At 38.5% G+C, this 13,511-nt stretch overlaps 2 protein-coding genes across 2 annotated transcripts; both read left to right on the forward strand.

Moving 5' to 3' along the window:
* Positions 1-275: 275 nt before the first annotated feature.
* Positions 276-6,105, forward strand: LOC143362014 (uncharacterized). Its single transcript, XM_076801784.1, has 8 exons — positions 276-517; positions 784-945; positions 1,149-1,323; positions 1,404-1,505; positions 1,567-1,839; positions 4,434-4,614; positions 4,696-5,416; positions 5,496-6,105. The coding sequence occupies exons 1-8, from the start codon at positions 354-356 to the stop codon at positions 5,839-5,841; spliced, it is 2,124 nt and encodes a 707-aa protein (XP_076657899.1). The 5' UTR covers positions 276-353; the 3' UTR covers positions 5,842-6,105.
* Positions 6,106-6,224: 119 nt separating this feature from the next.
* LOC143362015 (coiled-coil domain-containing protein 13) lies at positions 6,225-9,031 on the forward strand. The gene is made up of 10 exons (XM_076801785.1): positions 6,225-6,320; positions 6,383-6,448; positions 6,540-6,831; positions 6,973-7,112; positions 7,386-7,871; positions 7,950-8,128; positions 8,208-8,451; positions 8,529-8,701; positions 8,778-8,912; positions 8,976-9,031. Exons 1-10 carry the CDS (start codon positions 6,225-6,227, stop codon positions 9,022-9,024), a joined length of 1,860 nt encoding a protein of 619 aa, XP_076657900.1. The 3' UTR covers positions 9,025-9,031.
* Positions 9,032-13,511: the final 4,480 nt, after the last annotated feature.

The following is a 13,511-nucleotide window of genomic DNA, read 5'->3' on the forward strand; positions in this document are numbered from 1 at the left end:
ATATATAGACATCTTAAAAAACCAAACAATTATGGTTCGTTCATAACGAGCAACGATATCTTTTTTCATGAACAAACATCAATATTTCAAAATATAAGCAAGTGCTGTTTCTGTGAATGGTAAATGAAAATTTGAAATTAATGAAAAATACAAAATAAAATAAAAACCTGGGGGTAATTTGACTAGTGTTGCTAGGGTCAGCTAGGGTATTAATGTTTTAAGGCGTTTCTTGACGTTGTGAAAGAGACATTACACACCCTGATTGGCAACTATTGTTGCCTGGGTTTGTGCTTCTTTCAACGACCGGTAGCGTGCAGAGATACCGGTGACGGTAACTATTAGTTAGAAGGAAAATGTTGAACACGAAATTAAGGTTTATTCTCCAAGTTGCGTGTTGTTCTTTGTATTTGAGCTTCATATACGCCGGTTCTGTGGAATCATGGAAAAATACATTCGCGGAACAGCTTACCGAGGAGAATTGGGATCGTATGCTGACCGGGGAATGGATGGTGGAATTGTAAGTTTTATTGAATCTATGTCGTCTGATTTGATGGCGTGTCAAAAATCATGCCGAGGAAAAAGAGAGGAATAAATGATTTCAACAGCTTCAATAGTATTGTATACTTCGTGAAACAAAATTAAATCTTCCAAAATGGGAATAATTGAATTCCATTTAAATGAAAATTGTATATACAAAAAAGAAGGAGAAATTGTTAATACTTTCATATACGTCGGCTAATTATTTCATTTATCCATTGTAATTTAGCTATTTCTTTAATTTAGCTATGCACCATGGTGTCCTGCTTGCGAAGCACTAGAACCTGTGTGGGAACACCTGGCGTCGCAAAAGAAAAGGTTGCATATTAATGTTGGAAAAGTAGACATTACCGATTCCCCAGGTCTTAGCGGAAGGTTTATGGTAACTGCTTTACCAACGATATATCAGTAAGTACTATTTCTTTTCTTACCATATTAGTCGACTGTGGATCTTTACTTAAATTCTCATTTTTGTATTCAATTTTATGAAAACTGTAACAATTGTGGTAATGTACTCTGTGGATCTGTACTCTATGCATTATAATTTAATTTGGAATCTGATATTTAAAAACACAGAAATAATAAATGAATAATTGAACTGTTTGTTCCAGTGTAAAGGATGGTGTATTCAGACAATACAAGAGTCCTAGAGATAAGGATTCATTAATTGAATTTGTATCCGAAAAAACATGGGAAAAAATCGAGCCGATTCTTGGTTGGAAGAGTCCAACTTCTATTCAAATGTCTATTATTAGTCAATTCTTTAAAATGTCACAAGTATTAAGGGTAAATTATAATTGTATCGTGTTGTTAGATAATTCGTGATGCGATTAATCAATTCTAAAGAAACAGATGTATTCTTTCAGGGAGTACATAACAAGCTGATGGAGGACTTTGGACTACCTACGTGGGGAAGTTATCTAATCTTTGCTGTTGTGACTATTGTTTTAGGTGCTGTATTAGGATTGGTAAGTTCTTTCTAATTCTAGATTTGGGAACTGAATAAACACTGTATTTCATGGGATTCAGGTAATAGTTTGTCTGATCGACTTGATATATCCACCAAAACCTGCAACGCTTCAGAGCAGAAAAAAGCAAAAAGATGGTTCAGGTGGATTTATGCAGGAGAAAACTATACAAGACGAAGAAATAGTTGAAAATGTGAAGGATGATTTGGTAGACGAAGAATCTGAAGGAGAAGGATCTGACGCCGAAGAGAAAGAGAAAGATGCCGAGAAAGATTCGAAAACCGAGCCGAGTAGTCCGATGAGTTTTCGTAAACGTAAGCCACGTAAAGCTGACTAGACATACTATGTTGTTGTATGTAAATATTTAACATCTGAAAAGAGAAAGCAAATAATATTTAGCAGTTTGTAATGTCAATTCATTTTGATAAATGAGAGTAATGGCATGACATTATACGGTGAACTAATTAACAATTATTCAAAAGGAATTGCAAAATTTCATACAAAGAGAGAGAGAGAGAGAGAGAGAGAGAGAAAGAAAGAAAGGTAGAAAGAAAGAAAGAAAACGAGTGAGAGAGAGAAAGAGAAAATGAGATGGAAATACTAGTTTCTATTGAAAACTCATAGTTAATTGAAATATGAGCTATTTTCAAACACAACAGGGAAAATCTTAATTTCATGTAGAACCGAAGATTTTGAAACGTTAAAATTACTGTACCTCAGGTATTACTTTTTAGGACCTTAGATCAATAATAGTTGCTACAACACTGAATAGATGCTCTACAGTAACAATTTTTGTGTTCTCGATTAATAATTGCTTCCGAATGAAAACAGATACTTAGTGTTTCTGTTGGAAAAAATTTGGAATCTTTTTTCATTAACATGTTTCTATTGAATTGAATTACTTGTTTGTTATCCGTAAAAGTATTTCTTAGTTTTATTCCATAACAAATCACTACGCAAATTAACCATATAAATGTTTAACATCGTAGGTGACCATAAATAACTAATATATTTTCCTGTAAAAACCGTTTATTTATAAATTCTACACATAATATCGCAAAGTAAATGATCCAGTATGAATTGTTTGTTCACACCCTTTTTTTACATAGCGAGATGAAAAGTATTTCTTTCGTTATTGTAAAGAATCGTATTTAAGAATTCATTACATAAGCGCACCAGCTTTAACATATTTTTACTTAATTGTATCTACACGCGCACTTTTTTTTCGATTGAATTGTAAAATTTCAATATGCTAAAAAGTAAACAATGAATTTAACTGAATTGAACTGTTTGTAGAATTATTTTAGACAAGAAAAATATCCATGATATAGTAATAAATTTTTAATATATATATATATATTGCGTGACTGAATTTCTAGTAAATATAGTTTTAAAGTTACTTTTACTATACTTTTTAGTACAGGAATAAAAATATTACTAATACAATAAAAATGTTCGTATTTGTAAATAACTCGTAATACATAACACTTAAACTATAGTTCGAAATTTTTATAGCAGTTGTAATCGGGATAATGTAAACGTTTAGTGAAATGTATCACGACATATACTATTTCAAATTAAATACATATATGTTTACAAAAAAAGATTGATTGTTGACACAGACTACATTTACAACAATTAGTAGTATTTTACATACAGCGCAACTAATCAAAAAAACATAAGACGTCTTCCGCACATATTACTATTCCACTATACAATGATATTCATAAAACGCATTGTTAATCATCTAATGCACTACATTTTCTTATTATATTTAATTCCGACTTGAATGCTGAACAAATTTATACTCTACAATTATTTTCAACATTCCTTGAAAAATAGAATATATTTTTACAAAACCATTAAGTTTAATTATATAAAAATGAACTAATTTAACCAAGGTATTGATATTTGTAAAACCGACTGCCTAATAAACGTATTGAGTAATATTAGTTACAAGTTATTTGTTTGTAAAAATGTATGTCCATTAAAGTCTTAAGTAGTCAAATTTCCCGCTATCAAAAAAATTGAACAACAACAATTTTATTAAAAAACAAATTGAATATTATAAGATGTAGAAATATTTTTATTTTGATCGGTATATTAAAATATTCATGAGAAAGTAATTTTTATACTGTAATTCGATGAAAGTTACCGACGGCGCTGTAACGGAAATGACGTTGTACTTCAAAAATCATTTGGTTATGAGATTTTTAATATTAAGTAGATAATCTGCGACAATTTAAGTCACTTATCTTAATCATTAATAAGATAAGCTACAGTATTTAATCGTTTTGCTTGAAACGTACATATTAGTCTAAAGAATATATATTAAATTATGATGAAACGTGGTTATTAAGTTTCATACGCATGCGCAATTAGGGAAATCCGTGTCGGAACTCGGAACTGCACGCCTCACGCAGAAACACGAGGAACGCGTGTTGAACTTAACCTGGAACGCTCGATACTACACGTTTAGACCACGTTTAGGGTGGTATCTTCAGTTGTTCTTGCGACTCGAGAAATTAACGTTTCTTCACTTTTTAAACTGTTTGTAATCGAGCAACGATTAGCGGTTCAACTAATAATCTGGTAAGTTATATTATATTCAGCTTAAATTAATTATAAAATTCAAACAATCGATTTATTTGTATGGTTCACCTTACCCTGTTACATGTGGCTTTCAATTTTTTTCTATTGTGCCGGTTTATACTATCGAAACAATTAACGTATCATCTAACGTAATCTCTGTTTCGACAATATAATAATGTAAAGTGTGTGTGTAAAAAATACGATTTAAGAAAGTCGCGTTTAATACAGATTTCGACTAATAAGCGTGCTAGTTTATGTGTGTTACAAATGAAATTTCAGACTGTAATTTATCATTTTTATTATTTTACATAGATTACTGTTTGTAATTTGTAAAAGTCAATCATGGTTCACAATGCGAAGAAGCGTGCTGTAAGTGAAAGCGAGCCAGGCAAAAAGGTTAAAGAGGAATTTGCTTCGAAAAAGAAGAAGTCAGCGAATGGGGCTGCACAAAATGGACACACGAATAAAGAAATTAAAAAGGAAGTATTAGCACAAGTAAAGGTCGAACAGAAGCCAGGTAAGGGAACATGAATTTTTGGGAATTTTATAGCAATCTAACCACAGATAAAACTAAAATGACAAATGTTCAACGATAAAGGTGGCGAGCAGAAAAACAAGGAATCCAGGGTGGCCTATCGTGAGAAGCGTAAACAGATAAGAGCAGGAAAAGGAGCGAAGCCTGACATACCCGTCGAAGACATTAAAAAGAAGGTTGAGGAGATTGAAAATAGAGGAAATCTTTCAAAGTCTGCTAAGAGGAAGTTAGCCTCCCTGAGAAAATTAATACAAGTTAAGGAGGGTACGTATAAGCCTAAGCCACAGGTTGTTAAGAAACAAGCGGGAGAAGGAAAGAAAGAGAAACAAGTAGCCGCTGCAAACAAGAAACAGGTTCAAAATACTGTGGAACAGAAAAAGAAAGTACCTGTAAAGGTTGAAGCCAAGTCACCCAAAGATAGTAAGAAAAAAGATGTTAAACAAGGAAATTTGCTTCTTGTGAAGCAAGAGAAACAGTCAGATGATGACGAGGATGACGAGGATGATGAGGAAGAAGATACTGATGTAGATGCTGTCTCGAGCGAAGATGAAGATGGTAGCGATGTAGAGGAAGAGGAGGATGATGACGTTGAGGATGACGATGATGATGATGATGACGACGATGATGATGATGATGAGGAGGAGGAGGAGGAGGAGGAGGACGACGAAGAAGAGGAAGCGGAAGAAGTTAAAACAAAGGGTGTTCAGAGTGAACCTAAACAGAGTCCGGAGCAAGGAGGAAAAAAGAAGAGATTCGTTCTCTTTGTAGGAAATCTGCCGTTCACGTAAGAATATTTACTATTGATTAATGTGAAATTCAGATTTCTTTATACATCGTGTATAACTTGTTTGTTTATTTTTTAGCGTTACAACGGAAGAAATTAAGAAGCACTTCTTAACAAAAGTCAGTCAAATAGTCGACATCAGGATACCGAAGTCGAAAGACAATGCGCCAAGGGGATTCGCATACGTCGAATTAGGTAATCAGGCAGACTACGAGAAAGCGATCTCCTTGAACAACTCGTTCGTCAACGGTCGAAGAATAAACGTGCAATACTCTGGAAGTAACAAGAAGGAAACTGTTGCGAAAAATCAGAAGTTGCAAGCTCTTCAAAAAGCGGGAAAATTCGGTGGTGGACAGAAGAAAAATTTTCGAAAGAACGCCGGCCGGCAAGGAGGGAAGCCAAACACGCAGAAAACGAAGACGTAATTGTAGAATGTGAAAGATAGGACGAATGACGAAAGAATCATTAAATGACATCCTCCTTACTGCTCTCCCTCTCACATCTAGTATTAAGTTGTCTTTTTTTTATTCTAAACAATATACTGTAAAGATTATGTTACGATCGATATAGATAAAACAACTATCTATTAAGAGATGTATAATTAATTTTATGAAATTTTAACCTGATTCGTATGTGTACACCCGTTTATAGAACTAAAAAAAAAGGAAATACAACTGTATATGTACACATTAATGATCCCGTGTGTAACATTTATTGACATATCTTCAAGAAGGTTAAAGATCTTGATTGTTCTGACATGACTGTAGCAGGAGAAGGTTAACTGGGCAGCTCGATGTACATATGAAAAATGTCTAAATGGGAAACCACGCGTACGAAAAATCAAAGTGAAACTGGCCAATCTTTAGACTTCGAAGCGACCGTTTCGTGGACGGATGACTTAGAAGTACAAAATCACAAATGATACGCGTCTTTTCTTTAGAAAAGTAGAAACTCTACGTGTTTTAGGAAAAGCTGCCGGATAACATTGTCTTCCCGAAGGAACTGAATCTGTTTCTGCGGAATCGGATTCAGGTAAAACGAATAGCAAACGAATACGATTCAATTCTAATGTTTCGACAACGATAGATGTATAATAAGATCCGAAATTATTGCAATGTGGTAGGATCTAACTGCCGAGAATGGTTGTCTGCGTCGTGCTCTCGAGGAGTCGGAGGAGAAGCTTCGAAAGAAACAACCGGAAGCGACGGCATCGACGCCGATATTTGGGAAACCGAACGAAATGGCCACCGCGAAAATAATCGAGCTCAGCAAAAGATGCAGAGAACAAGCTGCCGAGATAGAAGTTCTGAAATCGAAATGTAAAACCGTCGAAACAAACTTGAGCAACAAAGAGGTCGAGTTGGAGAACGAGAGGAGAAACCAGAAGCGTTCGAAGACAGACTCCTCTCAGGAGAGTGAGTAATATTAAGCATATATCTGGTTAGGGCCAACTTGTATACAGAGAGAATCGAGTACAAGTCCTTTCTGAAAGGGTATCGCAATTTATTCCATCGTTTGGAATGTGATGATCGAGATCCAGGATAGTATTGACTAAGGTACCGAGAACGGTCGACCGAAAGAAAGCGAGGATCGAATCAGGCAGCTGAACGAAAAGCTCCAGCAAACGCAAACGAAACTATACGAGTCGAAGAACACCTGCGTCAGTCTGAAATCAGAAATTAACAAATTAAACAAGGTGCATATATGTATATATAGTTACACAGGACGAGTCTTCTAATCCGACGACTGAAAATTTCTCGTCAATTATTGTTAACTGTACGAGAAAATGCCTCAAGCAATTAATTAATACATTAATTTGAAGTCGTCACGTTAGCAGACTCATCCTGTATCAAGCGTCGCGTCGTTAGCGGTCTGGAGTGCTTGAAATACATTCGAATAAAGTGGCTTCGGCTTTTTGAGGAATAGCGATATCGATACACTTGATTGATAAGTAACTCAAACAATGTAGTTACTATGCAGCGAAGTGGGCGAGAACGTGAGTCTAGCTAATCTATCGAACCAGCCTGGGGGATGGCGGGGAAGGGCCGAACAGATTCAATTGCTGCAACAGAAAGTGGCGGAATTGCAGTCGAAGTTATCGGATTACGAGGGAGGACATTGTCAGAAGACGTCGACCGGTATTGAGAATCTACTAACTAGAGTAGACAAGAACGAGAAGCGATCTGACAACGATCAACGATTTTCCTCAGCGTCCGTGGACCGGAAATGCTTCGCCAGCTTTCGGAGCATCGAGAAGGAACGTCGCCAGCAGATCGAGAACTCTGCGAAGCAGCTTCGCCAATCGGAGATCGCGATCGAGGGTTACAAGAGGAAATTGGAGGCGTCGAAGGCGAGGATAAAGGTGTTGGAACACGAATTGAACGCGGCGAAAGGGAGCATCGCGGTCCTAAACGAGAAGAGATCCCACGATGACCAGCTGATCGAGACTCTTGGCGTAGGAACACGATCGAACGTTTGATTGTTGTCTTGATTTTTATACCGGTCACGTAAAATCTACCTTGAAAAACCGCAGGAACGGTTGAAGACGATGGAAGCGAGGCAACAGGAAAGGGAGACGGATATGAAGATCAAGGAGGAGAAGATCGGCCGCGAGTGCATGAACTTGAGGAACGATTTACAGTCCGCGCAGCTTCAGATCGAACGTCTCAGAAGGAAATTGGAGGAACGGGAGATCGAGATCGATAAGCTCAGGTCTTTCGTCGTCGTTCGACACTAGAAATCGATGGCACGTTTCTAGAACAGTTTTCAATCGAATCGTAATCAATTTTAGGGATGGAATCGTTCCTAATGGGTCGATCAAGACTCAGAGGAGATCCTCGGAAGGTGTTCAATCCGAGATCTACTTAAACAGCCTGAATCATAGTCCGCCACAGAGCTTCAGAAGCTCCGGCGACCCGAACGAGTACGTAACGCTCGCTCTTGCAGCCGAATCCGAAAGGGAAAGATTGTTGGAACTAGTTGCCGTGTTAAATAGACGACTGGACAAGGAGAGAAACGATGCTGAAATTCTTTCCGTGAGAACAAGGAAAAGTTTCAATTAAGCGGTACATACATACGTATACGTGGGAAATTAGTTCTATCGACATTTCAGAATTCGTTGCGCGATGAGAGACACAAGTCGGCCAAATTGGAGCTGAAACTCCGAAGATTGGAGACCGAAAGGGCCGGACTCGTAAGGATCGATACCGGGTACAGATCGAGACTTTTGTCTAGGTCCTTGAAAACCAACGACGAGTTTGTCAACACGGAGGAAATGCGGCTCAAGTGAGAAACCTGTTGAAATCGACGTGGATAATACTTTGAATGCTTACGCGTGTATAATTTTTGATACGTTTGTTAGAATGGAACTGTTACAAGAAGAATGTCTCGCCTTGAAGGCGAGATTGGACACGGTACAGCAAGATAAAATGTCGGACTTTGCTAGGTACAAGGAAACGCTTGATCAAGTCAGGAAAGTGTTCCAGGCTGCGTGGAGGTAATTAAGAACGGCAATAATGGAAAAGAAAAAAGAATGTCGAACGACAATTTTCCATTTTAGAGAGAGACTGCCTATCACCGGTGGCACACGTTCCACGATCACGATATAACTTCTAAATAGGATACGGCGAGGCGTATCGCACAAGTCGGAGCGCTTCGAACTTCTACTCGCGTAATTTGCAAAATAAACGGACCCACCCGGGGAACAACAACCAAGCCAGTCGTTGCTTATTGTTCCTTCCGATTGAAATTGTGTAAGAACTACAAAGCGAGCAACGGTGATGTAAATGGGACACAAGATAAGGTGCATCACTCCGCGCAAACGCGCGTGACATCGTCGACCGGCGGTATTTCGTTTCTGTCGCTCGTTATTCCGCCTCCTTCTCTGTTTCACGTAACCGGTGTTTACACTGAACCACTGCGTTTGCTATTGATATCGCTCGACAGTCCTACGACCATAAATTCATCCTGTTTCCCAACATTCCGAGAACCCGAACTCTACATTCACCCATCATCGGGAAAATGGGAACAGAATTGGACAATGTTCAGTACAATCAACGATTCATTGTATTTTCAATCGACGATCGATCGACAATTGTCAACTAACTTTATCGATTAATGTCCAACTTGGAACAGGGAACGTTTTTGCCGAGCAGCGGTCATTAAAAACTTCGAACTACGGCAAAGATGAGAGGACAGAAACAATGAATAGCAGCAGTGTCTAATCGACAAAATGAGTGAGAAAATAAAGACAGACCTTGGCGAGATCGCAAAGCTTGTGTATCTGAAAACGACTTGGCGTTAGGTGCCGTTATTTGTTGCTTGAACCAAAGTTTGGAGAAGATTTACGTTGGTAAACATGTCTCTTCTGATTATGCCGTTTCTTGAACACGATACTGACGGTTCTCGGTGCGATCGAAGCAATGAAAAAGTCTGAAGAAAGATCTTCTATGTATTAATAATTTTCTCGTCTGGTCAGTCAGTTATGAAGAACTTTTATTCTGGACAACTGTTGGATAGAACAGTAACAGTTAAACGGAACAAAGGTTCTTCGTAACTGTTACAAGAACCGAAATGGACATTGTAAAAGCTTGAGAGACCTGCCTGAGCGATTTCTCAATAAACTTTGGGGTCCGAGGGACGGAGAGGGACAGACGAGAGGTTCTCCAAAATGAGGATCCTCGACGGAAGTTACCGCATCGCCATTGTGTTTTAGGCGAATTCCGGAGTATCGTACATGCGGTGGTCGCGGCTACCGTGAAAGCTTCTTTTGTAAAACGAAAAATCGAGCGCAGGGCGTTCCCATTGGTGCTAAGCTCCAATACACAGGTGCGAGCTTACAGGTGTTATTGCTCCTTCCTGATAAGAAGCCCGGCCGTGACGTCAGATCGGCGCAGGTAGAGTATATGAGACGGCCCGGAGAGGTGTCCACGTCACTCGTTCTTGAACCTCTTCGTTCGTTTGTTCTGTAAAGTTGTCGAACGGTTTTCGTATTTCTCTCCGTTCCTTTTTCTCCCCTTTTCGCCGTCACGTTTCCGTTGGTTCCACCGCGCATAGCATCGGTCTGTCGCGACAGAGACGTGCCAGCAAGTCAGTTCCTCGGACGGGATGCACACGTTCATCCGGAAGTCGACCGCGAGCGGGTGTGTTCTCGAGCTGCGGTACCATAATGGAGAACGGCGATCAGGTAAGCTTCTGAAAGACCCGGGATTTTCAATTTACGATTTTTGATTTTCTTCTTGAATGTCGGTGAAAAAGAAAAAAGAAACGCGACGAACGATCGCCTAGATCGCTTGCCCGACATGTTATTCGCGAACAAGCGAAAATGTTTTTCCGTGCGAGTTCTCGACGCCTCGTACACTCGCAGTTGGAATTCCTCGCGTCGTCGTCCTTTCACGTGTAAATTCAAGGTATACAATTGCCGCCGTAGGTACTTCTACAGCGATTTCTTTCTTTTAATCTCCCGGTTAACCCACAGGTAGTTTGAAAAGTATCAGAAGAAGAATTAGATCTTTCCATTTCTTGTTCAAGGTGCTTGGTAATAACAATTGGAATTTCGATGCCCGCAGTTTTTGTTACTGCTACGTTCGAGATAACAATAGAGCATAATTATAGAAATTCGCTAGACAACTTGATTAATTACGCAAGCCTAGAAAGACACGTCGTCGCTGATACTAAAATCGGTACGATTGATTTCTTCCTGCGGCGGAAATGTACCCTGAAAGATTCAAATGAATTAGTGATTGAAAATATAACGCAACAAGTAATCGAGTTTGTCAACAATAAATCGAAGTAAAGCAGATAAGTGCATTACTCAAGCTTCGTTGTTCGCTATCTAATAAGACCGGTATATAATCCCTCGGTAAACGACTGCATCCGAAGCAATTAACAACGCGGAGAAACGCGGAATTTTGTCAGCATTATGATTTACGAGAAATCAGAGATTATTATTGCGCATTTCTAAAATTAGGTTGAAATAACGTTCCACGATTCCCGAGGAGAAATATTACTAATGCCTCGGGATTTTCGGTAATACCGGCCCGTGTCGACTCGTTATCGCCTTATCGCATCGTCTACTGATAACGCGTAATCGTTGGTACCTCTCGAAGATGATACCTGATATTTGTCGTCGAGTTTAACAAACGAATGTTTTTATTGATCCTCCGAGAACACGGTGAAACAGCAAGGAAACGAAAATCGTGTTCTTTCCCATGATTTCTTGAGTCATTCCGAAGGACGCTATATTGTGCAACGTGCTAGTGCTTTCCATAAACTTCGTTTATGACGTTACGCGGTTCTAACTTATTACGCGGTTTTTAAGCACAATTTGTCGAGGAGGAACAGAGGAACACTATTTTTACGTAAGACCAATAAAGGAAATCAAAGTAATTTCATTCACAAATATTCTCGATTCTTTCTTATCGGAATCAAATTTTTCGTTCTCAAGAGTTTCACCTGAAAAATGTTCAGAGCGCTAACGATTAAAGTCCATTTTCATTTTGTAACTTATTCAGATATTCTTACGCAAAGCTATATATATTCTTGTCTACAGTACCTTGTGCAAACAGAATATATATAAGAGAATTGTCTCGTCATGGCTTTTAGACAGATGTTAACGTTACTATGTTCATTAATTTCATGTACATATAATTATTTACGGCAAGGTAAACGAGAACACTCACCGATATCAGGTTGTAACAATCGCGACGGCGAGGTGTTCTTCTAGATAAGAGGTAGAAAATAAAGATACCAAGAAGATATATGTAAATATCTCTAAATTGCTCCAGCTCTACGAAATGTTTGCCTGTTTAAGCAGTTGCGGCTCGCAACAGGAGAGAATGTCGACTGAGCAAATAGTGCCAGAGTCTACCATCCTGCCTACCGAAAAATGAGAAGGCATTCTTTTTTCCCTCTGACCGATTTATTTGGAAATTAGTTAGTACTTGTTAATTTTGTCCGATATGGCTACGGTTGCTCGTTCAACGATCATAATTTGCCGACCGTCCACGCTTCCGGTATATATAGGTATAGCGATTCGCAAACTTATCGAATTCCTTTGTTGATCGATTATTAAATTGATAAACGAATCAAATTCCCTTTCTCGCTGAATAATATAACATCGCCTAAAACGCATGGTGGAAATCGTCAACATTCATTTACAACGTATGATATCAGATAACTGTTATCGACCAAATGAATTGTTCAAACTTATCTTTTATTGACACTGGTATTGATCTACTCGGAATTCGACCCTCTGTATCGAATTCTTCGCAGCACCAGAAATCTATTTTTGGGCGATGTTGTAATTGAAGTTTTACCCTCTAAACTACCAACAATAATTACAATTAACATAGAAATAGATACGTGGTCGAATTGGAATATAAGATGGCATCACTTCCGGTATTTGATTCTGGCACAAAGTCATATGGACATTCTGTTATGAAATTGCATTGCTCTCCTTAATTAATCTCGATCCAAAGTTCATTGTATTTTGTAGGCTGGAACTCGCTGAAAGGATAAAGGAGAAGAAAAAGGAAGTGTTAACGACTCGTGGCACGAGCTAACGCACGGAGGTTATGTTTACCGCGCAATCAGGTGCTGGCGCTAAAGAGGAAGAGGCTACTCGCACCTTCCCGATAACAAGCAGAGTTGCTACGCTCCACCACGGCGACAATTTTTACCTTTCAGTGTATTCTTTCCTGTAACCGATCCTCCTTCCGTTAACGCTTCGGGCTACAGAAAGATTTGCAAAATTTCTATATAGAGAGAAAGCTATGTATCTAGAAAGATTTCAAAGCACATGCAGGGTGCTCGGCAACAGTTGGGTGGAAATTTAAGAAGTGATTCTTCAGGATAGTAAAAGACAAAAATCAAGAATAGAAGATTGCAATTTCAGCTTGGTGTCGAGTTATTTATGATTATTACATATCTTCCTGCTCCATTAAATTTTCTTCCACCTATTACCTCGTTAACGGTACGTCCACCCGATCCGGAAGTACAACTCGCTTCATTAAAATTGAACGCTTATTAAAAATGATGCGTTGCTGATTATTTATTTAATCGACTATAAATCCACGAATTATCGTACGATGCAATT

The sequence above is a fragment of the Halictus rubicundus genome, chromosome 16, assembly GCF_050948215.1.
Source record: "Halictus rubicundus isolate RS-2024b chromosome 16, iyHalRubi1_principal, whole genome shotgun sequence".
Taxonomy (NCBI): Eukaryota; Metazoa; Arthropoda; class Insecta; order Hymenoptera; family Halictidae; genus Halictus; species Halictus rubicundus.

What these genes read in the sequence shown, in the direction of transcription:
- LOC143362014 (XM_076801784.1), top strand. Translation starts at nt 354, where the DNA reads ATGTTGAACACGAAATTAAGGTTTATTCTCCAAGTTGCGTGTTGTTCT. An exon ending in GGGGAATGGATGGTGGAATT is followed by an intron (nt 518 to 783) that starts GTAAGTTTTATT and finishes TCTTTAATTTAG; the next exon opens with CTATGCACCATGGTGTCCTG. An exon ending in GTAGGAAATCTGCCGTTCAC is followed by an intron (nt 5,417 to 5,495) that starts GTAAGAATATTT and finishes TTTATTTTTTAG; the next exon opens with CGTTACAACGGAAGAAATTA.
- LOC143362015 (XM_076801785.1), top strand. Translation starts at nt 6,225, where the DNA reads ATGTCTAAATGGGAAACCACGCGTACGAAAAATCAAAGTGAAACTGGC. An exon ending in CGTGGACGGATGACTTAGAA is followed by an intron (nt 6,321 to 6,382) that starts GTACAAAATCAC and finishes TACGTGTTTTAG; the next exon opens with GAAAAGCTGCCGGATAACAT. An exon ending in ATCGAGATCGATAAGCTCAG is followed by an intron (nt 8,129 to 8,207) that starts GTCTTTCGTCGT and finishes AATCAATTTTAG; the next exon opens with GGATGGAATCGTTCCTAATG.